This window comes from Vicugna pacos, chromosome 7 (assembly GCF_048564905.1).
Source record: "Vicugna pacos chromosome 7, VicPac4, whole genome shotgun sequence".
In the NCBI taxonomy this organism is placed as follows: Eukaryota; Metazoa; Chordata; class Mammalia; order Artiodactyla; family Camelidae; genus Vicugna; species Vicugna pacos.
In genome coordinates, this window is record NC_132993.1 from 12,109,546 (window position 1) to 12,136,943 (window position 27,398).

The 27,398-nt window shown below is 34.7% G+C and overlaps 1 protein-coding gene across 2 annotated transcripts in view; it reads left to right on the top strand.

The window, feature by feature from the left end:
• Positions 1-27,398, top strand: part of BRAF (B-Raf proto-oncogene, serine/threonine kinase) — a 142,735-nt gene that overhangs the window by 113,247 nt on the left and 2,090 nt on the right. For both annotated transcript variants that reach the window (XM_015244245.3, XM_072964326.1), the window contains exons 14-18: positions 8,407-8,453; positions 9,234-9,352; positions 12,631-12,762; positions 18,772-18,906; positions 22,409-22,562. In XM_015244245.3, coding sequence (XP_015099731.1) covers positions 8,407-8,453; positions 9,234-9,352; positions 12,631-12,762; positions 18,772-18,906; positions 22,409-22,562 — 587 coding nt within the window. The remainder of the gene's footprint in view (positions 1-8,406; positions 8,454-9,233; positions 9,353-12,630; positions 12,763-18,771; positions 18,907-22,408; positions 22,563-27,398) is intronic.

Here is a 27,398-nt window from a genome sequence, read left to right on the forward strand (position 1 = left end):
TGAATTTTAGGTCCCACCCCAGATCTACTGAACTGAAGACTACATTTTAACGAAATCCCTGAATGATTTGTACGCATACTGAAGTTTGAGAAGCACTGCTTTAAAGCATATTCTCCTGACTTTCATTCTACTTACTATCTGTTCCTTCTCAGCTAGTTCTTCTTCAGCTCCTTAACCTCTCTAAATATTGAAACGGTCCAGGGATTCCATTCCCTTGGTGATCTCATCCAGCTTCATGACTTAAAATACAACTTAATTACCATTTCTGTGCCAGTCTCCAGCCAATTCATTTCCTCTGAATTCCAGACTGTCATATCTGTCTGCTCAACATCACTTGATTTTCTAACGGACAAATTTAATATATCTAACACTGAGGTCCTGATCTTTTTCCTCAAGCCTGCTCTTCTTATGTTCTTTCATCTCAGTATCTGGCAGCTCTGTTCTTTCAGCTGCTTATGTCTAACATTTTGTACTTAATTTTTGACTCCTTTCTTTGTCTTATACCACACAACCAACTTATTAATCAACTTCTGTTTGTTCTCTCTTTAAAGTATATCTAGAATCTTACAACTTCTTCAGTTTATTATCAATATTGCAGCCAGAGTGGTCCTCTCAAGACTTAGGTCAGATTATGTTTCTCCTCTGCTCCTTCAGTGTCTTCACATTTCACTCAGAAAGGAAACGAAAGTCCTTACAGTGAGCCTTTCTCAATGTGACCACCACCAGAATCGTCCCTCCCCCCACTGCCTATTTTACTACCTCTCTCAACTCATTCACCGCTCTTCTCCTTCTTGCTCTTTCCGTTCCATGCTGGTTTGCCTTCTTTGACGTTCTTTAAACATGAGAAGCACACAGTTGCCTTAAGACTCTGCCTTGCTAGTCCCCTGCCTGCTGTATTCTTATCCCATGACTGCATGACTCTCCCTCCCCTCCTTTGAATCTTTACTCAAAATGTCCTTTGAAGAGAGGCCCTCCCTTCCTGGTCTGAAAGTACACCCCTTGTAACTCATCATTTTCTGTTTCCCACCTATAGAATACTACATGTTCTACTGATACATCTTTTTAATTTTCTGTCTTCTATACTAAAATGTAAACCACTTGAGGGTAAGGATTTTCTGCTTGATCTCCAAGATTTAGAATAGTTGTTGCTTAGCACATAGTGAGCTTTTGGTAAGTTTGTGTTAAATAAGTGAAAGAAAGAATCTATAAAGGTAAATATTATTATCTCCGTTTTACAGGTTAAGAATTGAAAGCTTAGAGAAATTATGTCATGTACCCAAGGTCATATGGCTAGTAAGTGACTTAGCTGAAATTCGGACCTAAATCTATATGCTCAAAACCCATGCTCTTTCCACTCTGCCTCTCTGGTCATGTCACGTAGAGCCTCTGGGCTCTGGTTTTCCCATCACTGTAAGTGTACTACTGCCTTTATGCTTGCCTCACAGAGAAACAGAAAGGTTATAAAACCAAATGATGAAAAACTATTCTGAAAACTTGAAAATGCTGTACATGTACAAGAGGGTGATAGTAATTCGTTTTTTTCTTACAGAAGTTTTACAATTTTTTAGTTCTAGGTCTTCAGTCCACCTCAGATTGATTTTTGTGTCTGGTATGAAGCAAGGGTTGAAGGTTTTTTTCCTTATATGGATATCCAGCAAGATAACTCAAAGTAGGAAAGGGTAGTCATTTCGAACAATATTGCTATAACAATAATAATTTCTTTCTTTCTTTCTTTCTTTCTTTCTTTCTTTCTTTCTTTCTTTCTTTCTTTCTTTCTTTCTTTCTTTCTTTCTTCCTTCCTTCCTTCCTTCCTTCCTTCCTTCCTTCCTTCCTTCCTTCCTTCCTTCCTTTTTTTGAGGGGAGTAATTAGATTTATTTATTTATTTATCTGTGTTTGTTGGAGGTACTGGGGGTTGAACCCAGGAACTCACGCATGCAAAGCACACACTCTACCACTGAGCAATACCCTCCCCCCGGAACAATAATTTCTTGAAATGACTGTCCTTTCCCACGTTGAGTTATCTTGCTCATATAAATAAAAAGAAGCATGATACTTGATTTTATGTATTTTAGCATGTGAATATTTAAAATGAAGTTAAAAAAAGAAAATAGCATGATTTTTGCTATTCCATCAATATCATGATATTCCTTGCTTACAGTACATTCTCGTTTATTCTCTTCAGGCCAGTGTTGCACTTATGAAAACTAGGATGAAAGTATTTTCCAAAGAGTATTTTCCTCTCTAAAGCAGGTCTGAACTAGAAAACAGTTACTTGAAAATGCTATACATGTACAAGTACTGTGTATCATTTCCAAATTGATGTATAGACTCTGTAGGTCCAGTGCAGTCCCATCAGAATCTCAGCAGCCTTATTTGTCGAAGTTCACAATTTGATTCTAAAACGTGTGTGGAAATGCTACCAAGACAGTTTTGAAAAAGAATAGTTGTAGGACTTTTACTGTGAGATTTCAAAACTTTCCACAGTGCCACAGTGATCAAGACAGTGTGATATTGGCATAAGGACAGACATGTGAATCAACACAATTGAACGAAAGCCTAGAAATATGTCCATTATGTCTGTGGTCAGTTGATTTTTTTTTTTTTTAGTTTTATTTATTTACTTGTTTTTTGACAAAGATACCAAGGCAGTTCATGGGGAAAAGATAGTCTTTTCAACAAATTTTGCTGCAGCAACTGGATATCCAAATAGAATGGGTAAATAAATAAACAACCCTTTCTGGACATAGGACATATAAATATTAATTCAAAATGGATCAAAGACTAAGACTAAAATCTGAAAATCTAAAACTTCTAGAAGAAACAGGAGAAAATCTTTGTAGCCTAATGATAGGCAAAGATTTCTTAGGACACAAAAAAAAAATTCATAAATTGGATTTCATCAAAATTTTAAGCTTTTCACTTTTCAAAAGACATTGTTAGGAAAATGAAAAGACAAGCCACAGTCTTGAAGAAAATGTTTGCAAGATACGTTATATAATAAAAGACATGTATCCAAATCATGTAAAGAACTCTTACAACTCAGTAAGTACTAAAGCAAACTACCCAGTGAAAAAATAGGCAAAAGATTGAAATGCTTTATTAAAGAAGATATAAGAATGACAAATAAGCACATGCAGAGACATTCAACATATTAGACATTAAAGAAAGGCAGATTAAAACTATAAGACATTACCACACACCTGCTAGAATGCTTATACTCAAAACCAACACAACCAAGATTAGCAAGGATGCAGAGCAACTAGAACTCTTATACACTGATGGTAAGGATCTTAAAACGGTACAACCACTTTGGCAGTTTCTTTTAAAATTAAAATTACCATGTGAGCAATTCTAATCCTACCTATTTCCCCAAAAGAAATGAAACTATAATTCGACAACAAAAACTTGTATGTGAATGTTTATAGTGTCTTGTTTATAATTGCCCAGAAAAAAAAAAAAACCCCAGAACGACCCAAATGTGTAGCAGGTAACTGGATAAGTTGTGGTATATCCATACAATCTAATACTGCATGCAGGCAGTGTGTGAATCTGAGAATCAATATGCTGAGCAAAAGAAGCCATATAATTTTGTTTATATGAAATTCTGGAAAAGGCAAAACTAATGACCAGTGATAGCATTATCAATGGTTGTCTGAGCTAGAGGAGGGTGTTATTAATTGCAGAAATGTACGAAGAAACTTTTGGGGGTGGTGGATATTCTTCATCTTGATTGTGGCTCGTCTTTAGACAAGCGTGTGTGTGCACATATATATTTGTCCAAAAAAATCTTTAAACTATACATAAAGATTGGGTGCATTTTGTGTTGTATAAAAGTTATAGTTCTCAATAAATTTTCTTTTTTAAAAACAAAGAAAAACTGAAAAGTCTAAGTAAAAATAGAATTTAGGCCACTATGGAGCACAACTGAAAAATACTTTAACTCCGCTTACTAGGGATTTTAATTATCCTAAAGTGATAAATGATTACTAACTACACAGGAGTAGCAGAATGTCATTCCCTTCCATCTTCCTCACTTTCCACGTTGTGATTATGAGGGGGACTGTAGGGCCTCAAAGTAGAAAGAAGACTGTAGTTTGAAACTGTATTTGAAATGGATAAAATAGCACCTTGTCACCATTATCACGCCATTCCAGTCAACTGCTAAATTCTCTATTGGTGTCTGAGAAGAGATTCAGCTTGCTGCATGAAGTCTGATGAATTTTTTTGAAGTTGTGTAGTATTTGGTGAAAGAGGACTGAAATGCTAATGTCTGCATAGGCCAGTTGTTTGGTTTTAGAAATAGTTAAAAATATGAGAAAATAGCAGCAAACTTCTAAGTGAGAGACACTTGTAAATAGACTAGTAAATTGGGCAAATGGTGTAGGCATAGTATTTGAATTTCAGCAAGGTATTTGAACAATACCTCTCATTCTTGAGGGTAAGGTGGAGATATGTAATGTACATGGAGAATTTAACGAGATTCATAACTTTGATGATCATACCTGAAGCTCTTAAGCTAGAAGGAGATTTTTGTCCTCATTCCTCTCTTGAATATGACTAGCATATTCACAGATAACTTAGATGAGAACAAAATTAGCATGCTAATCTTTTAAAATTTGTTTTTTAGTGAAAACTGAAATTTTAAAAAGCTGAAATTTTGGGCCGTGTCTACAAAATATGAAATCTTATCTAAGTCCAAAAAAGAGAAGTATACAAATGTAGGATGGGTGAAATGTTTTATAGGAGCAATGCAAAACAACAACTCTCTAAGTTTAAAGTTCAACATAGTTTTAATAACAATCAGGATGACTATGGCTGCAATAATAGTCACAACAATGACTGATTAAATAAATATTTATCCCACCGTAAGGAATATGAAGATGAGTTTGGGTTTTGTTTTTGTTTTTGAGATTTCACATGTAACTGATATTTTACAGTATTTGTCTTTCTCTAACTTACTTCATTTAGCATAATGCCCTCAGGATCTATCTGTGTTGTTGTAAATGGCAGGATTGCCTTCTTTTTTATGCCTGAATAATATTCCTGTGTGTGTCTTTTTCTTTGTCCATTCATGGACACTTAGGTTGTTTCCATTTCTTGACTATTGTGAATAATACTGCAGTGAACATGAGGGTACAGATACCTCTTTGAGATCCTGATTTAAATTTTTTTGGATATATACCCAGAAGTGGCTTTGCTAGATCATGTGGTAATTTTGTTTTTAATTTGAGGGAGAACTTCCACTCTTTTTTCCGTAGCAGCTGTACCACTTTATGTTCCTACCAACAGTACTAGGGTTACCTTTTCTCTATCCCTCACCAACACTTGATACTTCCCGTTTTTTTTTATAATAATAACCATTCTAACAGGTGTGAAGTGATATCTCATTGTGGTTTTGATTTACATTTCCCTGGTGATTAGGGATGTTGAACACTTTTTCATGTACCTGTTGACCATCTGTATGTCTTCTTTGGGAAAATGTCTTTTTTTTAAATTAGATTGTTTGGGTTTTTTGCTATGGAGTTGTATAAGTTCTTTATATTTCTTGGATAACCTCCTATCAGATATATGATTTGCAGATACTTTCTTCAGTTGGTAGGTTGCCTTTTCATTTTGTTGGTGGTTTCCTTTGCTGTGCAGAAGCTTTTTAGTTTGATATAGTCCTGCTTGTTTTTGCTTTTGTTGCCCTTGCTTTTGGTGTCAGACCCAAAGTGATCATCAAGACCAACATCAAGAAGCTTTTACCACCTAGGTTTTCTTCTAGGAGTTTTATGGTTTTGAGTTCTTATATTCAAGGGGAGGGTGAAGATGAAAATCTCTAGTTTGTGTTGATCAGATCAAATCTAGAGCACTGTATTTATTTTGAGGGCGTCATATTACGATCTAAAAAAGAATGTTCAAAAGCTGAATGTTGGCTAAGACTTTAGAAGAATCTGTAGCTTAGAAAACAAATTTTACTAGATAGTTTCCCAGCTTTAAGGTTAAATGATACTGTAGGTGGAGACTTTTTCTTCAAGGGAGGAGACTCCTAAACATACCTATCAAGAGAATATGATAATCATTTAGTTTATAACGTGTTTTTTTTTCTTCCCTACTACATTTATAAACTTTCAAGGTTCTCCTTAACATCTTAGAAAGGTAAGAAGGAGGTCCAATTTAGTCATCCTACATAATGGATAGACTTTTGTATCATCTGAGCAAAATAAATTTATTCTTATTCCCTTCCCTACCCTCAACCAGTTATGTGGTTTTTGGCATCTTCCACTGTAACTGGTTGGTGCTTAAGAAGTGATGGTTTAGTGGCAACCTATGTAGAATTATTTAAGGTAGTAATTACTCTGGAATATTATATGATGTAGGGATTGGTGTATGATACTCATCCCGTTTTTTCCAGCTGGGGAATTTAAGCCCATTTTTTTCCAACCTTCCATTATATAGACCTGGATTTCTGCTCTTTTGCTGCTTTTGTTATAGAGGTATTACAGAAAGAGAGTTATTAAATGAGGTATAAGTTAGGAAAGCAGTTTGTAAAAAAATAAAGGATTACACAAGGATAAGGTGGTGTTATTTCAAGTTGCAGTGATACGCAACTTTGCTTATAATAGGTTTATGCTGTCCATCTTCTACTACGGTTTTATCACTAGCTCAGCAATTATATTTATATCTTGTTAATTATCTACTACTTTCCTGGTCAGAAATTTTCTCTCCTCGACCCTCTAGTTACATTTCTGTCTACCTTATTCTTGCTACATTTCTTTGTACAAATTTATTGAAAAGGTTGACACCATCCATCAAGACTACCTTTATCTTCCTATCTTGTAACTTCCTCATGCCTCTATATTTTCATATGTTCTACTCATTTGTTGTTGTTATTGTCGTTTTTAATTCAAAGGAGACAACTCCTTTTTAAGACCAACAGCTTTTCTATGCACTAAATACCAGATCTCTTGACTGAAGCACCGAGTTCCACCTCCAACACCATCACCACTTATCCCCTTTTCTTCCTAACAAGGATAAGGTCTCCCCATCTTGGAAAGGCTTTTGATTGAGACTGGTTTTTCTCCATCTGTTTTTACCTTTCTATATCATGACAGAACTTTTTAAGCAAATAAGGCCAATAACTGACATCGTGTTTTCTTTCAATGGAGGAGTGATGATGTGATGTAGTAAATCAACCCTGGGCCTAAACAAGTCATGGCAACCAGATAATTTCAGATAGTAATAAATGCTATGAAGGAAATAAACAGTATCATTTAAGAGAATGATTGGAGGAGGAGTTACTTTGTATAAACAGTAATTTTAAATGAAAATTTTGACAAAAAGTATTTCAGAATTTGATCTCTGACAAAATATAATTGAAGATGAGAAAGCATACATATTAAACTTACTTACTTGCAAATCTTTCATTTTTAACAGTGTTTATGATGTAATTTTGATTATACTATTTGGATTTTAAGGTCTCATTTTAAGGCAGAATTTATTTCCTCGTGAGCATTGTCAAATTTCAGAAGTCTCTTCTATGTTCTCTCTAGTATTAAATGAAGAAAAATAACCTTGACTAGAACATTATATGCATCTTATTGTGGTTGATTCGACAGATATGTGTTGAATACTTATCACATGCCAGGCACTGTACCAGGCACTGGGAACAAGCAGAAATAAACTGGACACAGCCCTTTCCCTCAATAAACTCACCCAAGGTAGTTTTTATGGGTAACATGATTTAAACTTACCACTTTAAAATAGATTCACTGTGGCCATTGCATAGAAAGTTAGCTCTTTGCTAGTTTTTAACAAGGTATGTTAAGAATATATAGTACTTTTTTAAATGGTTTTAATTTATCAAACTTTCATATATTCAAGTGGAGTTTACATTCTAAATAGAAAGTGAACATAGGCAAGTGAAAAAAATAACTTGAATCTAAGTTGTGAAAATAATTACTATACAACTGAACAGGGAAAGATCACTTTCAATTGAGTTAGTCATGGGAAAGCTTTACTCAGGAGTTAGAATGTATGTATTCAATCTAAAAGAATAAGTATGATTAGGTGGAGAATGGAATGAAAGCTAATTTGGTGTGGGAGGGGGAGCACTGATCACAGAGGTGGGATTAAATAGCAAGATATATTTAAGGGGCATGGATAAATAGGCTTCACTGGAGTGAAAGGTTTGTACTGGTAAACAGTGAAAGATAAAGCAAAGTCTTAATAGAAAAACTTTTGGCTGTGCCGTATTAGTAATATATTCCTAAAATCCTAAATTCACTTGCAGTCTGTTTTATTATTTCTTATGTACAGTTTGCAGTTGTATCATAAGTCTTTATTACAACTCTAAGTATGTTCTATAGATACTGAGGCCAGAGTCTTTAGCCCTACTCAGGTTAAAATGATGTTTTGTTTTTCAGTTACTTACACGCCAAGTCAATCATCCACAGAGACCTCAAGAGTAATAGTATCCTTCTGAATTTGTCTGCGAAGTTTGAAACCATCCTGACCTTTTCTTCTGCATTTTGTCTTCACATTATGTAAAAACAGTTTTCAAGCTATGTTCAATAATACACTGTAAAGGGAATTAATAAATGGGTTTGCCCCAAAGTATAGTAGTACAGGGTACTATAACCTGCTTTTGGTTTTTGAATGATTGAGCATTACAAAAAAATCTGTCAAATCTTTATGATAGTAGGACTCTTTGATTGCTTATGTTCTGTAAATATTATAAAATGCATAGTTTTGTAACTACTAGTTTATTTCAGTGCTCTGACCTTGCTCAGAGGTGACTGAAGGCTCTAAGTTACATAACAATGAGGTGAGGAAAATGAAGTTTTTTTTCTTCTTCCATAAACCCAGATTAAGATTCCATCTGCCAGTTGCCTTCATTCCAGTGAAGAGCCTTCACAGCTTTCCCAGCAGTGCCAGGAGGCTATTTGAACGTACATTATTAAAATCTAATGGGAAAATATCAGTGTCTCCTGTAAACTTGGAAAGCATCTCACCTCATTCTATCACATTTCCGGCATCAGAAATCTTAAAGGCAGGTAATATGGTCCAGATAGAACTAATTATTTTGAAAACATATTTATTAACTGTCAGAGGAAATGTGAAATACTATACTTTTAAGAAGAATATCATAATACAGAATTGTAGAAATTAGATCTCTTACCTAAAATTTTCATCATGATTGCTTTGATAGGAAAATGAGAACTGTTGCTTTCCTTTACTTACTACACCTCAGATATTTTTCTTCATGAAGACCTCACAGTAAAAATAGGTGACTTTGGTCTAGCCACAGTGAAATCTCGATGGAGTGGGTCCCATCAGTTTGAACAATTGTCTGGATCCATTTTGTGGATGGTAAGAATTGAGGCTGTTTCTCCATTAAGTAAATTTTTGGACTCTGACATAAAGTCACTGAAGATTTCAACTATAGTATATTCATAGTTCTCAGTATTTACAAAAATCAATGTTGATCTTTATATGTAAATAGGTTTTAACTTTTTATCTTTAAGACGAATACTATGAAACCGGTTTCAGTGTATTTCAAACAAAAAGTGTGTATTTTACAAACACTTTAAATTTTATTCAGAATTGCCTCTAAAATAATTTGTGTTCAAAATGTTCTGTGTACCCTCTTTCAATAAAAAACAAATATGCAGTTTAAGCAGGTGTGATCTGCAGCCATTATTAAGGTTTTACTAAAAGAACTGCTCCTTTTAAGAGAGAGGCTGTTTCACAGTCTTATTTAAGCCTAAATTGGAAAGTTACTTCCTTTAGACTAGAAAGAACCGTATAATTATGGGCAGCTGGAAGAGGAAAGAAAAAGAAAAATGAGAGGTAGATTTTTAACACTGTCAGCCTTGTGCTGCCCTGTATAGATAGCTCTTTCTTTCTCTTTCTTTATTCCTATCTCTGCTTTGTGGAAAAGAAGAAAGAAATTATAAAAGAAGGGAACTAGAACTGTGCAGTTACTTTCAATAGGCTATGACAAGGGCAGTCATAGGAATCATTTTCTTAAGCCAGCAGTTCTCAGAAGGGTCCTTAAGACCCTTTCAGAGGTCCCCAAGGTCATCCTGTGTGAGACTAGATTTTTCTTCATATTCTTCAACACATTACGACATAGTGAATGCATAAACAAATGTGATTAACTGGCTGCTGTTAAAACAGTCAAAAAGAATTGCAGTACTGTTCTCATTAAACTTTGTTTTTGAAAATATAGTTACTTCTCATTAAGTATGGGATATCTGTATTAACATCTGATGGTTGTTCTATTATTTAAACAAATTAATAAATATTTTAACAGTTTTTGAGTCAAGTTTTAGTATAATAAATATCCATAGATATAATCCACATAAATGGATGCTCCTTGGGGGATCTTCCATAATTTTTAAGACTGAAAGATTCCTGAGACCAAAAAGTTTGAGAGCCACTGCTCTAAGCTGAATACAGGATATCTCAAAATTATTAGTGCAGTTTTAGACTTTAAATAACTGAATCTACACTATGACTTTGGGACACCCTCATGGAAATAGAAAAGTTGCAAGGTGTTTTAAAGCCACATTTGCCTAAACTCCCTGAACTTATGTAGCAGTCTCAAGAAGGGAATTCCAGGATAGGATTCTGAATTAGTCAAGATAAGCCTAGGGTAAAATTTGGCTATGATCTCTTGTGATAGTAACTGTCATTACAGTGAGTGGCAAGGTGGAGGGACGGGCACTGGACTTGGAGTCAGGAGGTCTGCACTCTGATACTCTGACTCTTACTTAATCTGCACATTTCTTAACCTCCTTCAAGTCTTTCCATCTTTAACATTAGGTTGGACTAGTGGATTTCTAATGTCTTTTCTATTTCTAAGATTTAGTAATTAGAGCTAACTAGATTTTTTCTTTTTTATATGTTTAACTGTTTTAATGAATAATTATAAATACAAAGCTAATTAATGTAATCTGAATCTCATCTGACATTAGTGTGAGAAAATCAGAAACAAATATGGAACATCCATAGACTAGGAGAAAACAGTTTGGTCAAAACAAAGGTTATGTAATTCTCCAAATTATTTACAACAGTATTCTCAATCTTCTTTCATTTACATACTAGGGAAGAAAAAACTTTTATGAAAAATTTTTACAAATTACTAACTTGAGAATCAATCATGCATTTCTTGTAAATAGATCACATACAACTTTTCATCAAACCATCTATTAACAACGAGGTAAAATTAAATTTTAAAAAGACAGTTCAACTGTCCATCACAGAAACTGTATTCTGGCTTTGAGAATTATGTGTGTATCATAACCAGCCTCTCAGTATTTTGGCTTGTTCATTACATCACAGTTGTATGTGGTTTATTTTGTATTGTATTGCTAAAAGCAATTATCAGTAAAATGTATGACAAAAGCAAATAGGTAACAACCTTCTCCTTCCCCCCACTGCTATCCTTTCACTCTCCTCTGGATCTCCCACACACCTTCCATCAGTGCTTCTCAATCTTGGTTGGACATTAATGTCATCTGGGGAGCTATAAAAACTAGCAATGCTTGGATCCCATCCCATCTCTAATGTCATATTATTGGGCTAGAATGTAGTCTGGATACTGAGAGATTAAAGGCTGCACAGGTGATTCTTTTGCAGGTGAGGCTGAATACCATTATTGCCTGCCTTGTGAGATAGTCTGTCCTGCCTTACCCTGAACAATAACCAGGAATCTTGTCCCAGGTCTTTCATCCTTTTTTGCAGTTAGTCCTGGTTCTGGTATCAAAGTAGTGTTTTTACAAGCTTTTTATTAATACCCTTGCAGTTTTTCTGATTTCTTCCAAATGAAACAGTACAGAAGATTCAAGGTGAAAGAACCTCCTGTAAGCTGATATTTAAACAGTCATCTATTGTATCATGTAAACAGCCAATAAGAAATCTAATAGTAGAATACAGTGACTGAAATGTGTAAAAATGTGGCAAATATGATTAGATCTGTATCTTTGCCAAAGCAGCAGCAGCCACAGGATTCTTTATACCATCTTCTACTAAATCTACCTACTGTCTGTTGGTTTTGTTAATAAAGCATCCATGGCATGTTTATACTGCTTTTGGCGGCAGGAGAGGGGTTTGAGTTTATCGTGGTTTATCAGTCTTGAAATTTTACCATTATTGTCTAGGGTGCCCTCACATAAGGAGAATCATTTATACTAATGGGAAAACTTGAATCTAACGCACACATAGTGGTTGTGCTGCTTCCAAACATCTCATAACCAGAGGTCTAGTATTACTTTCCTGAGTCAGGAATAGAAAGTGGAAACTCATTCTTGATAGGGTAAGTCCTGGGAAGAATTTAAATGTCAACGATGGTGTTTTATGCAGAAAGAGAATAGCTGGTAAAATTATAAAATCTTTTTTTCATTATAAAATCTTAATAATGTATATGGAATCTCAGCTAATAGTGCCTTTCTCAGTTTACAGATCATTTTTTTCTTTATCTTTCATAATTAGTTGTATTCCTTTGTCCATTAGTGAATTGAGTACATATTAGATAAGTTATTTAATGATATAAAGCATTATTCTGGGAACTACAGTAGTTTGGTTTTCAATCTTTACTCATTTGAAGAATAAACAAGAATATTTTTCTCTTTATGTTCTACCAGGCACCAGAAGTAATCAGAATGCAAGATAAAAACCCATATAGCTTTCAATCAGATGTGTATGCATTTGGGATTGTTCTGTATGAATTGATGACTGGACAGTTACCTTATTCAAACATCAACAACAGAGACCAGGTAAATATTTACCATCTCTTGGGGTTCATTTTACTATTTGTAGAAAGGCTCCAGTTCATTGTAGAAGAGAAGCATTAGGTCTTGGGTAAGCTTGAAGGACAGATCTCTTATTTTTGTTAACCAGCTTTAGAAAACTTTTTTGTCCTTTGGCAGTAACAGCAGCACATGAGGCCTTTCCTTGAAACATCATGCTTAAGTGTTGTAATGGAGTGACGCTCCTGATCTTCTGAGTAGAAACTAGAGATATGACAGTGGATATGCCTCATGTCTCTTGACCATGGCAGTTAGAAGAATGAGTTCTGCTACTCTAGCATCTGTCCTTGTTCCTTTTACTCTCTCATAGATTGTCCTACCCGAGCAAGTAGTCAGCTGTGAACTTCTTTATAGCAAATCCTTTTAAAATTATGAAGTTTTCTCCATATTTTTAAAATCTTTGAACTAGGAGGGACTTACTTTGCTTTCATTTTTTTATGATGAGCATTCTAGTAGGAGGGAATTTTTTACTTCTCTCTTCCTGAGTTCCTATTCTCTGTTCCTTATCTTCCATAGTATTGACACAGCCTCATGCAGCTCTGCATCTTCTCTACCCCAGCCACATTAAATTCACTTAGGCTTTTTAACACTGGCCAAGAAAAATAAGTTGTCTTTACTGAAATTACCTGTATACCTTAACATTTGAAAAGTGTGTGTGTGTGTATGTGTGGAGAGAGATTGATTGTAGCAGTTACACTGTTAGTATATTGGAAAACAACAGTTGACCATATAAACTGCAGTTAAATAGTGTTTATACATCATACTGTGATTTGCATGTGAATCACCTGGATTACTTGTTAAAAAAGGGTGATGCTAGAGCAGATTCTGATTCAGTGGGGTGGGGTCCAAGCACGTGCATTTTTAATAAGCTTGCCAGGTGTTTCTAAACATAACACAGTTGAGAATCACCATTGTAAAGAATCTTTTCAAAGTGTGACTGTTTTATGTGTTTCATCATAACCTCCCAACCCAATGACATGATAATTTTTATATATAAATGTATTACTTCATTTAATAGTGTGTTGGTCAACAGGTCAACTTTCAGTCTTTTTATTGATAGCTCTGAGTAGCTTTCTAAGAACTTACAACTGTTATGTGATTTCAGAGAAGTAATCTAAGTTGTCATGTACTTTGTGTATGCTTACTGAATCACTATGTGGCCCCCAACAGTGGTCTTGATTCTCTATTTCAAGAACTTTTTAAAAGACAACATTTCTACCTAAGTCAACACAAAACTTAATTTTTTTTAGTTGCTGTTTGGTCTTTCTAATACTCACAGCGTTAGAATGTTGAATCTTAGCTTTAAGTGTTCAGAACAAATCTTAAGACCTGGCTTCTGATGATCTGTTTTAAGCCTCTGTGAAACTTAGATTCCAGATGAGCCAAAATGGTAGCTAAAGAACATGATTGGAACATTGTGCTTACTGTACTTATGACATATTCTAGATCACTGAGTTGACTGATTTGATGATGGCCATTTGAGAGCAAGACTGTTTCTAATTGGCCAGCTTCACGTACTCTGTCTTTTATAGTCTTATTAACTCAACCGTATAGCATAATACCCTGTGCTGTGTTCACTTTCCTAATGCGTGTTTTTTTTCTAGGGTAATTATGAGGTAATTTTAGTTTAGTTTTAGTTGATTTATCATGGAGCCTTCAAATAATAAAAATTTATGAACCTAAGATCTGGATGAAATCCATTTGTTAGTGAATAAGCTTATTTTAATAATGAAATTATGTTACTGGAATAAGTAATATTATCTCCAGAATAGGGAAAAAGCATCCCAAAGTTCTGCACTCATCCACTTCTTGGCATTTTAGGTGCTTTGTCCTCCATGGGAGTATAATAAATGAAAAGCAAGGGCTTACTCTCCATGAGAGAAGTAAGTGAGTGACCAACAGAAGGGTAAGGCCTTTACTAGTTAATTCTTTCTGGTAGTGTAGTTAGAACTTTCTGGAATTTGCCCATCTGAAACCAAGTATTTGATGAAGAAAAGGGAGATAAGATAAAAGAATGTTATATTCTTCCCATTACTTCATTACCTTCTAGTCTGCTTTCTTCAAGTGGCTCTTTGCATGGAACTCCCTTTTTTGAATCAGTAGCTCTAATCATACTCAATGAAATAATCCCAAGTATTGTTCCATCCATCCCCTTGATTTGAGTTTTCTTTCTCTTTCTCTCATACTTTGATTCCCATGGCTCTCAGATTGGACTTCTGTTTGAAATCTAGACATACTCTTTTTTTATCATGGGAGATGGGACTACTGCTTCTTTACTGTGTAATACAGAACCGTCTCCCTACATGCTCACCCCAGTTGTCTCAGGTGGCAGGTTTTGCCTCTTAATTTCAAAGCAGGACTCTGGTAAAGCAGAATGATGTAATGGCAGACCTTGAACTCATGAATGACCTACGTGACCCGATCACTGTGCCTCTCTAGGTGGTTTGTTTTTTTTTTCTTTTCTATTATTAAAAATAAGAGATTGTACTAAAGAATTCCTTACAGATTCTTTAAAGCAATTTCCTTAACTCCTTGAGGGATGGCCATCCCTGTGTTACTTTGGAGAGTAGCATGCCTTTTTACTTCACTTAACCTACTGCCAGAAGTCTGAGAAATGGCTTTGTCATTTTCCCTTTATCACTGTGTTTTTCTCTCTAATCGCACTGTTCTTCCCTCTTTCAGCGCAGCTTCTCTACTAAATTGGGGTTAATGTGCTCATTTAAGCTAAGTATGTTGACTCTCTGCCCTCGTGGCTTTCTTTTCTTGGAGCAAAAGTGCTATGTCAAAGAAAATAACAGATAACATTTATTATTTCACATAAATTCCAGTTACTATTGCTCTATAACCACCTAAAACGTAGTGCCTTAAACAAATTGTAAATCTGTAGTTTGGGCTTCTCTCAGTGTGTTTATCTCTGTTTCACATGGTATTGCCTGTGGTAGGTTCACTAGATATTAAAGGATCTACTTCCAAAGTGGCTCATTTCATATACCTGACAAGGTGGTGTAAGCTGTCAACTGGGAGCTCAGTCATGACCAAGGGCCAGGGGCCTCAATGCTTCTTGACATGGGTCTGTCTATCCATGAGGACTTCTTTACAGAAGCTTGGTGGCTGGATTCTAAGCACCAGATCTCAAGGGACAGGACATGATAATAAGTACCAGTGTCTTACCAACATGCAAATTATTTTAATAAAAAATGCTGAATACCTACTATTAATGCACTATGGGATATAGAGGGATACAAGGATGAATAAAACACAGGCTATGCTCTCAGTAGAGTTTACAGTTGTGCTGAGGCAGTGCAGAGGGTGATGTTAAAGAAGAACAGACATGTGCTCCAGCAATACAGAGGAGTGAATGAAGGGGTGGGGATGCCAGGAGGGCTGAGTGTGGACTGAGAATGAAAATAACCAGTCCCAGAATTTCAGACTGAGCTATTGATTTTATAGTGTAAGTGCAACTTGAATTTTCTGTCCATGAATTACATCCAGGAAAGACCTTCCCTTTAAGTTTAAATAATTGCAGGGAATATAATTTCCAGTGTATCATATTAACATTTCCAAAAAAGCCATTATATTCTTCTTTTAAATGTACTCCATAAAATCTAAAAGTCATACTGATTTCGTACCTATCATCATCATTTGTTTAAAAAATACAAAACCGCTTCATTAAGTTTTGGAAGTCTTACGTGGCTCTTTTTCTCTTTTTTAACTGTTTGTATTCTGTTTCCTCCACAGAGTTTTTATCTATGTAATGTATTTTTTATAATTAACATATTTTTATGCTTTAAGCCTTTTATTGATAGCTCGTTTTATGTCTGAAACAAAAAATACATATTTAAATTTAGAATTAAAAAATTTTTCTGGTGACTTTAGGCACTGAATGTTATTTTTCAAATTCTGAATTATGCTATCATTGTTAATATATATGATGAAAATGGCAAAAATTTTGATATATAGAAACATAGGTAAAATTTTATTGGAAGTGTTTATCTTAATGAACAGCATGGATCTTTTGTTTTCTCTTCATTCATATATTTGTGGATAAATACGACTTTTGCTAGAATAAACTGGGACTTAGCATCAGTCCTTTTTCTTGTTTTATTTTTAAGAAGTAAGTGCTGAGAAATATTGTTGAAATAAATAAGAAGAGGGAAGAGTCCGGAGTTTCATTATAACCATATGCAGAGTTCAGCAGTCCCCAAGACTACTCTCAGGTTCAGTAATTCATTATCTTATGAAACTCACTGAACACTGTTAATACAGCTATAGTTTGCTTACAGCAAAAGAATACAGATTAAAATCAGCCAAGAGAAGAGGCACATAGCGTAGAATCTGGGAGAGTTTCACATGTGGAGGTTCCACTTGTCCTCTTCCAGTGGAATTGTGCACAGTGCTAAATTCTCCTGGCAGCAATGTGTGACAACGTGCAGGAATATTGCCAACCAGGGAAACTCACGGGAGCCTTGGAGTCCAGAGTTATTAATGGGGCTCAATCACATGGATACAGTTGACTACCTCTGTTGCTGACCTTCGTTTTCAGCCCCTACAGAGGTCAGGCTGATACCGCATAACTCAAAGCTCCTTCTATAAATCACATTGATAGCATAGACTGTCTGGTATGACCTAAGGCCCCTAGATAAACAGAGACACTCTTACCAGGCAGGGCATTCCGAGGGCTTAAGGATTAACTCCCAGGAGTCAAAGGCAAAGGCCAATCCTCTCTTTGGGCAAGATTAATTCTCTGCCGTACACCATATCACTCAGTCACTTGAATTCATTTCTGTAATGTAACAAAGATTACACAATAACTTGTCCTTAAAAATTATTTTAATAATCAGGTGACAATTCAATTAATTTTGCTGAAAGCAGAGATTTGGAAATCAGCTTCTTACAAAGGGACTTGTTACCCATTCATTAGAACCTAGTTAGACACTAATATTTGGAGGTGTCCCTTTGGTACCACCAGCAGTTTTATACCCTGGAGCAGTGTGTGCTATAGGTAAAGATTATATAGGTGAAAGGTACGTATTTTGTAAAGTGGAAGAAGGGCAGTTATGGCAGAGGAGATCAGAAAACAGGTTAAACTTTACACCTTCACTTTGGTGTTGCTTGGGCAAATCAGCTTATAGTTAAATAAGGGTTATTACAGTACCAAACAGGAAATAACATAGAGTAGGATATCAAACTGAACTGTTCGTAAAATTCATCTGTTCCTCCCTGTAGCAGGGGATTTCTTACTGGCTGTCTCCACCTTAGCCTCTAGTCTGTCCCTTTTGAACCTATTCCCTAAGATCAAAACCCGTCTCTCCTCCCAGAATCCTAAGACTCCTAACATCTGTCTCTGCCCACTTTCAAAAGAACCACAAGTCAGAACTTAGAAAAGTAAGATATTAGAAAAACTGTCAATCTTTGCACCTAGGGGGACAAGCCTTTTTACTTTATTAAATAGAAGAGTTCCCAGTAGCTTCACCTTCTTCTGTCTGGAAGAGGCTCTGATTCTCAGATTTGTGTCACTAAATGCCCCATTAGAGTTTCTTCAACAGAAGAATTGAAAATCCAGGTGCCAAAGCAACTACTAAAAAGGTTAGCTTTTTTAGTTAAGTAGAAAAGAAGCATGATCCGATCTGTATTTCAGAACGATTACCCTATCAGTGGGAAAGCAGATTGAATAAGGAGAGACTAGAAGCATGGGGAGCAGTTAGAAGACCTTTGCACTAGTCCAAGGGTCATGAAGATTTCAGCCTGCAGCACATTAAGTATTGGTTCCCCACGGTCTTTGATATATAGGAATCAGAGTATTAGTAGGACTGTGTTTTTTTTAACTCTACTGAAGTATAATGTACATATAGAAAAATACATGTTATTAGTGCACAGCTGGTTGAATTTTCAGTGTCTATGTAATTTTCAGCTTCAAGGTTGATATATTTTAATTTATCTACAAGGTTGTATGATTTGCCTTTTTTTCCTCCCCAGATAATTTTTATGGTGGGACGAGGATATCTGTCTCCAGATCTCAGTAAGGTACGGAGTAACTGTCCAAAAGCCATGAAGAGATTAATGGCAGAGTGCCTAAAAAAGAAAAGAGATGAGAGACCACTCTTTCCCCAAGTAAGAAAAAACTTTGTTACCTAAAAGGACAGACTAACATTCTGATGCAGATTTTTAAGCAGTTTTTAGAGCACACAGCTGTATTTCATGGATTTGGATTCCATATGATTGTGTGCAGACTCCAGATGAGTAAACACATAAAGATGATTTTATAAAGGTTGAACAGTGGTCCATCTAGAAACTTAGAATCCCAATACAAAATACTCAGAAAGGTTTTGCTGTTGTCTAATACTTCTCAGGCTTTTTGATCTCAGAACCCTTTTCCACACTCAGAAGTTACTGAAGACTCTCAACAAGCTTTCTTTTATACAGGTGGGCAATACCATTTTAAAAATTAAAACTGGGTTTTAAAAATATTTATTTATAAATTTATTTAAACATAGTAAAACCATTACATGTTAAATAATGTTTTTATGAAAATAATTCTGTTTTCCTAAACAAAAAAAAAATTAGAGAACAGTGACATTGTCTTACACTTTTTAAAATCTCTACACAAAGAAGATAGCTGAATTCTCTGCTTTGCATTCATTATGTTGCAGTATCTTACATCATGTAGCCTCTGAAAACCCCACTTGTAAAATACACTTACACTTGTAAAATAATGACAATAAAAAAGACAAATAATATCTTGGTGTTAGTATGAAAATAGTTTTTCTGCAGACTACACTTTGTGCACTGCTGCTTTAATTCTACCTGATGGTAAACAGACTCCACGTGTCCCTTCATATTAGGTTTTTTTGAGGGGCATTTCCACCTGGGGCAAAAACAAAAGGTGCTGTCTGCCAGTGGCTGATTCTTGGAAATTTTCCATTGTTTTTTATCTTTTTCTGTTGTAAGGCTAAAGCCCCAAGGTAATCTTCCATAAGCCTCACAATGTGGAATTAAGTACCTGAACAAGCTTAGAAAGTTTTGCTGTAGTAGATTTTATAATATAAAGTCAGTGTTTTATAATACTTAGAAAGTTCCTGATAGCACTGTATAAATATGTCTGGTAAGTCAGTACAGTCTTCAAGTGGAAAGTGCTGATTCCCATAATTACTCAACCACCATAATTATTGACTTGGTCCTTGGTGAACCTTATGCCTTGGAATAACCGGTCTTAGCTGGGTTTCGTGGACGGAAGCAATGTTAAAGGAGTATGTGAATCTCTTATTCCCACCTAAAAGATCAAAGATAGAATTTGTGGTATTAACAAGTCTCTCAGGGGCTTGTCCCAGAGCAGGGAAGGGAGGTTAAGTGGCTAGTTGGGTATCTATATGTTTTACATATTGGAGTTCTATGTTAATTCCTTTGAGGAAGAGTTTTTTTGTTCTGTTTTGTTTTAACCCAGAAAACCACTGGTTCAAGTAAAAAACTGGCATTATTGGCAGTCAGCAGGACTCTGCACCGTGTCCTCTTTTTCGTATCCCAGGTGCTAGTGTTTTCTATTTAATATGGTTGATGTACATTAATAATGCAGATTATATCCTTAGGCCCACTTTTCAAATGGTATTAAAAGGGACAAAAGGATCATAATTCTGAATACAAGTAGTTTCTTTGCATGGTAGCAAAAAATGAAATACATATATGAGTATTTCAGATGATTGAAGGCTACCTAAACCTTTAAGTATTATTACAGGATCTCTTTTCAACACCATACACAAACATAAATTTCCAATGGCTAAAGATTTATATGTAAAAAAAAAAACTAAAATAAGAAGTCATTTTTATAATCTTGAGGTAGGAAGGGCTTTAGTAAGTTGAGATAAAATTCACAAGTTATAAAGGAAAGAGTTAGCAGGTGTGACTACATTAACTGTTTTTAACGTCTATATAGTAAAATTAATATTGAAAGATAAACACTGAAGAAAATATTTGTAGTGTGTATAACAAGTGTTTATATTATACAAAGGACTCCTACAAATCAGTAAGTAAAAGGTAATCAATAGAAAATGAACAGAGGATATGAACTGGTGGTTTCACAAAAGTAAATACAAATAGTGAATGAACTTAGCACAGGATGTTAATTCAGTGACAGTAAAATGCAGTCACAGCCATGAAATGTTTTGATTTCATCTCTTGGATTGACAGTATCCAGCATTGGGGACAGTGTTGGAAAGTGAGGAAGAGCCTTTCTTTTAAATTTTTTAACAATGTTGGTAGGAATGTAAATTTGTTTGGCCTTCTGATGAAAGGACTTGGTAGAATCCATAAACTTATAGTACATATACCTTTTGCTGTGATAATTCCACTCCTAAAAGTCTGTGCTATATGCTACAGAATCTGCTTCCACAGGTATTCAGATATATACAAGAATGTTAACTGTAATAGTAAAAATTAAAGAAATAAAGATTAAGATATCTCTCTGTAGATAGCTTGGGTATCAGAGAAGGAAAAGAAAGCAATGCAGAAAAATATGTGTAGTGTGATACCACTTTAAATGGTGGTGAGGGTGGGGATGGGCTCTGTTTTCATATGTGCATGTTTATGCATAGGAAAGGTCCAGAAGAAAGTATAGACTCTTTAACAGTGGTTACCCCTGGAAGGTAGGATTTATACTTTTCTGTATTATTTGAATTTTTATTTGTGTGTTATGCTTACAATTTTAAAATTTTTGTAACATTGCTTACTTCTTTGCCTTCTTATACTAATCATTATACAGATTACAGTTTAACTTAAAAAATTTTTGTTAGCTCAGAAAAATAATAGTAGTAATAATAGTAGTATATAATGTATATAATACTACTATATAGTATATAATCATAATAATAATAATAATGGCTGCTAAAGTTTTATTGAGTACTTACTATATGCCAGGCATTGTGCCAAGCCCTTTACATGTTTGTCTCATGAGTACGAGCATGTGTTACACTGTATGCTTTCAAGAGTCATAACCTGTTTCTTTGTACCTTAAAAATATGCTGAATTTCTACATTTTGTGTATTGGTGTCTATTTGTAGAGTTTTCCTGTCTTTTCTTTCACTCATGGGTTGTCATCTATCACTTCTTACTCTTGTACCACCAGCGTTCTGGGTCATTGGGGTCCTACTTTTAATTCTGTGCAAGACATTTCCTGTTAGTAAATTTCTTTAAAGAATGAGTTGCTCTAATAGTTATGTTTATGAAGTTATACAGTGCTTTAGTTATTTATGCTCCTATTCTTCCCAAAAGGGATTTGTGGTCTGTGAGAAATAGATATATAGTTGATTTTAAATTTTTTATTATTTACTGTTCCAAGGTTGGCGAATGATCTAAGATTATAAAATGTAAATAAAAGCTAAGTATGGGTTACTTTTCCCATTCATGTTACAGAGATTAAAGCTGTAGTAATTTGATGATTTTCTCTTTTCTTTTTTAAGGAAAAATGTCAGTTTCTTTAGTATTTTTCCAGGCATTTGGGATAATACTGAAAACAATGTAAGATTTCATATGCAATCTTGTAAAGAATGATGGGGCTCTTAAAGATTCACACTGCTTAGATTTTCATTCTTCTTTTTTTTTTTCCTTTTTTTCCCTTTTTTAGATTCTCGCCTCTATTGAGCTGCTGGCCCGCTCATTGCCAAAAATTCACCGCAGTGCATCAGAACCCTCCTTGAATCGGGCTGGCTTCCAGACAGAGGATTTTAGTCTGTATGCTTGTGCTTCTCCAAAAACACCCATCCAAGCAGGGGGATATGGTGCGTTTCCTGTCCACTGAAAAAAATTAAATAAGTGACAGAGTATAGGAGGGTAGGGACAAAGGAAAGTGAACATATGTTTGCTTATGTATTTGTTTAATTGAATAGGATATTCTTTTTTTAGAAGATGAACAAAAGAACATGTATGTTTTTAAAGGCTGGATATAATTTTTTCCTATGCATTAGATTTTCCACATCAAAGAGATTTAAAAATTCACAGACATTGCTAAAAATTCACAGTGCCTCTTCCAGAAGCTTTACTTCCTGTTCAAGTTTGTTTTGTTTACTTGGTTACTCTAATTATTAAACTTCAGTTTAACTTTCCTCATGCACCTTTTGTTGTTAGCTCTCAGGCATCCATTAGGGGCTCCTAGAGCAGCAGTGCACCTGTGTCTGTGTTGACAGGTGGGAAGTTGACAGTAGGTTAGGCTGTGATAACTAAGGCAAATTGAACAGAATTAGGAGTCAGTAGAATTGAATGAGCTTATTTTTATTCTTAATATTTTTTCTCTATTTCTTTTTGTTACAGTTTGGAAAATATAGTTATCCTTTATTCCCTTAAAGCAATACATTAAATTTCTTTGTATAAATTGTGGGTGCAGGTAACCAAAGATATTGCCAAGGAGTGGCATGTTTGACATGTGTAACATGGTGTAACTTTGGGTTTTTACGTAGAATTTCTTTATATATTAAGGATGTCTTACACATAAAGAAATCGAATTTCCCTGCAAATGCATTTCCTCTTCCTCCCCTCAAAAAGCTTTACAGAATTCTGTGAGAACTTTTAGAAATCTCTGGTTGCCAACCAACCAGGTAATGGATTTTTTAAAAATTATTATTACTTTAGATTATACTTCCTTTTTGTGATGCCTATTAGCAATCACCTTATCCATGTGTCTCATAAAATATCTTTCCTCCTTGTGTTCTTTGCCCAACAACATTCTACTTATTATAGACGAATGCTACTTATTTTTTTTTAAATTCTGTGGTATGAAGCATGTTTAACGCTTTCTAATGCTTACACTTTCTTGCGTAGAAAATAATTATAATGTGGCAGTCAGTGTATTCTTACTGTGAACCAATATATTGTTGGAAATCAAAAGCAAAAGAAGCAGCATTGCTGTCATCAGAGAAATTGCCATCTCTACTTCAGAGTCAGCCTAGGAACCAGAGCCAGGCTCTTAACTACATCTTCTCTCAGTTTGGATTTGTGATGATTTTTAAATATAGCTGACAATTCAAGGGGCACACAGACAGGACCTGCATAAATGCCATCCTTCTTGAAAGCCAGTAAAGAAGAAAACCAGGAGGACTTTTAACTAATGATAATTTAATCTTTAAATACCACAAATAAATTTTTGAAATATTTTATTTATTTGAATAGTTAGGTTTCATCCAGGGAAACTACTCAGTGATAAGTTTGGCATGCCTTTTTGCACCTCATTTGGTGAATAACGCCATTATGTTTTTAGAAATCAATTCATGACTTTCAATTTAGAAAGAGTAGTGAAAAAGACATTCCTTGTATTTTAAAAAAGTGAAAATAAGAAAGGCATAAAAGGAAATAACCTGTTCAAAAATATCAAAGTGCATGATTTCTAAATCCTCCAGTGACACTAAAGATATGATTACTGGTGATTATTAGATGGGGTTTTATTTTTCGTAAATTGAATAGCAAGCATGTAGCTAACAACATTTTTACAAAATTGACTTGGTCTGTGGAATGCTCAAAGGTTTGGGCATTTTGAGACACAAGAGTCGAAGGATCTTTTTATTGATAGAGGTCTTTTTTAATTCCCCAGTATACTTTCTTCACTTTTATCTTTCTTCCTTTGTTCACTTTCTTTTTTTCCCCCAACACTGCCCAGGCTAACCACCACCCAGTCCCCCACATCTGCACTTGACTCCTTTCCTGCCTTTCTTTACCAGTCTCCTTTGCCAGAGGGCATTGCCAAACTCTTAGAACTGCTCAGAATCTTATTATAGCATCCCATAGACATTTGAACATGCCTCCAACATGTTGCATAGTAATGTTCTTCTTTCCAAATTGGGCCCACTGGAAACGTTAGTGGAAGAACATTAAAAATATAGCAGGTGAAATATTTAAATAACATGAATCCGGAGAAATAGGAAGCATTAGAATGATAACATGGTAGTGTCTCTTTCTGTTGTTGCTGTTTTGTTTGATACTGACTTTTAGATGCATTCTCCAAATAAGAAAAACACTATTTTCTTGACCATATGTAGAGTTAATCTCTTTGATTAAGGAATTGAAACAGAAGACATTCATTCTCTTGTGACTGACTGCTTCTTCCTAAAACCTGAGCCCTCAGATATTTTCATTAAAGTTGACTCCTTTCTTCAGAAGGCAACCTTTTTATAAAATTTGTCTTAACATTTTAAAAGTTTTAAGTCAGTGATGAAGAATGAGGTTTGTCTTCTTGATTTTAAGTAGTTTAGGGATCATAGCATTTAATCAGATGCTTCAGGTTTATTTTCAGATATTACAGTATTACTGTACCAGCCATTTAAATACTAACCCAGTAATTAAAATTTTAATTATCCGGTTTAACACACCAGCTTAAATGGCCTTTATCTCAAGTGGATCGCTCTCTAAAGGAAATGGTCTTTTTTTTTTTTAATGAAAAGAGTACTTCATGACTAAAACATTTTGTCAGTTATAGTCTTATCATATTTGAGAATTATTGAACATATCTGTAATACTTTTTCTTTTACTAAATATTTCATTTCTCCTGTGATGATTTCTCTAAGAATTTTAAGAAGTCCAGTGTATCTGTGCCAGAATATTCCTCATCCTTTTGAAACTGCCTGTAAGCTCACCACAAAGAAAGAATGGGACTTACTCTGGTTTCAAATGACTACCCCCTACATCTAAAACAGGGATTGATACATGTACAAAATAGCAATTTGATTTTTCATAGTATATTTTATCTTTAAGGAATTTTTATCAAATTATATGTGTAAAAGCCACTGAAATACATTTAATTCTAGAATTAAAGGTGATTATTTAGTAATATCTTAAAACTAGTTAATAAAGTCCTTAGTTTTCATATAAACAAAATGTGATATTTGAGGTATCTGAAGTCACAGGGTCTTCCCAAGTGTTCTCTGTTCTGTTTCTAAATAAAGTCAAACGGAAAAAGAGTTTAGGTTATTCTCAACCAGAAAGGAGATTTTTTTTTAAAGTTTCATTTTGGCCTCCAATTGATTTTTGGTTAATAATTAAATTAATATACTGAGTTTTTTTTTTTTTAAGTTACAGAGTATCTAGATGTTTCCCTTCAAATAACTTCACACAAGCCAAGTTGACTCTTACCTCAAATAAAATAGGGTAGGAGGTGGAATAATAGAGATTTCCCAATATGCAAGAAGGAATAAGCAAGGAAACAAAATTTTTTTCCCAAAAGCAGATCCTTCACCTATCCCCATCTTTTATTTAAATTTCTCTGTAGTTTCAGGGGCACACATAGAAAGTTTTATTGATCCCTAAACTATGAGTTCTTCTTGTCTTTCCCATTCCCCTTCCCCCTTGGACCTGGGATGAAAAGAACTGATGATGAGAAGAACCACATTCCAGTAGAAGGAGTAGACTCTGGTAGAATGATCTTTAGTGTTCATTTTATTGGTATTTGATTTGGAGTTTATTGGTAAGATTTTGTGCTTTGGGGGTTTTGTGTGTTTTTATTATTAAGGCTAATTAAGTTTGTAGAGTAGAACACCAAAATGAAGTGTCTAGTTGTAATAATGATAGGAAACATGTGAAGGTTTTTTAAAATTATTTTTAACTTGTTATATAAGATTGGGCCTAGAGTTTATCATTTTCTGATATTCTCTCATCTAATAGATGAATTCTAGTTATTTTTTTATGAAGATTTCTGTTAAGTAAATCCTCTCTTTACATTGGCTTCCTTTAAGGAGATTTAGATTCTCCTAGATACAGTGACCACTCATAAGAATGTTGAAAATTGCTTTAAAGAAGTATATTAAAATACTTCTGAAAAAATTAGCAACCTTAAAACTATAAGCAAAGGTAGTAAGGATGTTTACATATTTCTAGAGTCTCTGTTAACATAATAGATCCCTATGGATATGCTCTAAATGTTTTACTCTCCAAGATGTTAGTAATTTGGCATTTTTTTCCAATCAGTGTCTAACTCCCCAGTCATTTTAACTTTAAATATGAGGTGGTAAATCTTTTACCCTTCCTTGATCTTTTGACTCAATATCTTGATTAATTTTGCTTGTTAAAAGGAACCCTTAGATGGAAAGAGAGAGTATGACTGTCTGCAGTCCAATCAGTAGTTATATTCAGAATGGGAAAACAAATGATTAATTATTGAAAATTGTTTAGGGACTTGTTAATTGTTAAGACCTTGGACTTTGGAGTCAGCACCTGGCTTTGCATTCCAGCTCTGCTCTTCTCTCACTGTGAGATTTCAGGCAAGTTGCTTAACCACTGTAAACGTCAGCTTGCTCCTCTGTAAAATAAATAGAAATAATAGCCCCTGCCTCATAGAGTTATTATGAGGATCAGGTGCAAATGTGTATAAAGTATTCAGTGAAGCATCTGGTATACTATAACAGACAGTCGAATAGTTGCTAATATTATCAGCACACAATCTGAGGGGTCAGTCAGCCAGTCATTAGCAGTCTGTTGTTTATTGGGACATGCCCATATTCTCTAGTAACCACTTGAAATCTGATAGTAATCAGAAAATGGATAGATTATTTCTGGATTAAATAGCATATTCATATAAGTGATTGCTTGAATCCTCATCAGAAGCTGCTGTTACTGAAAAATGATGTTAAGGTTGA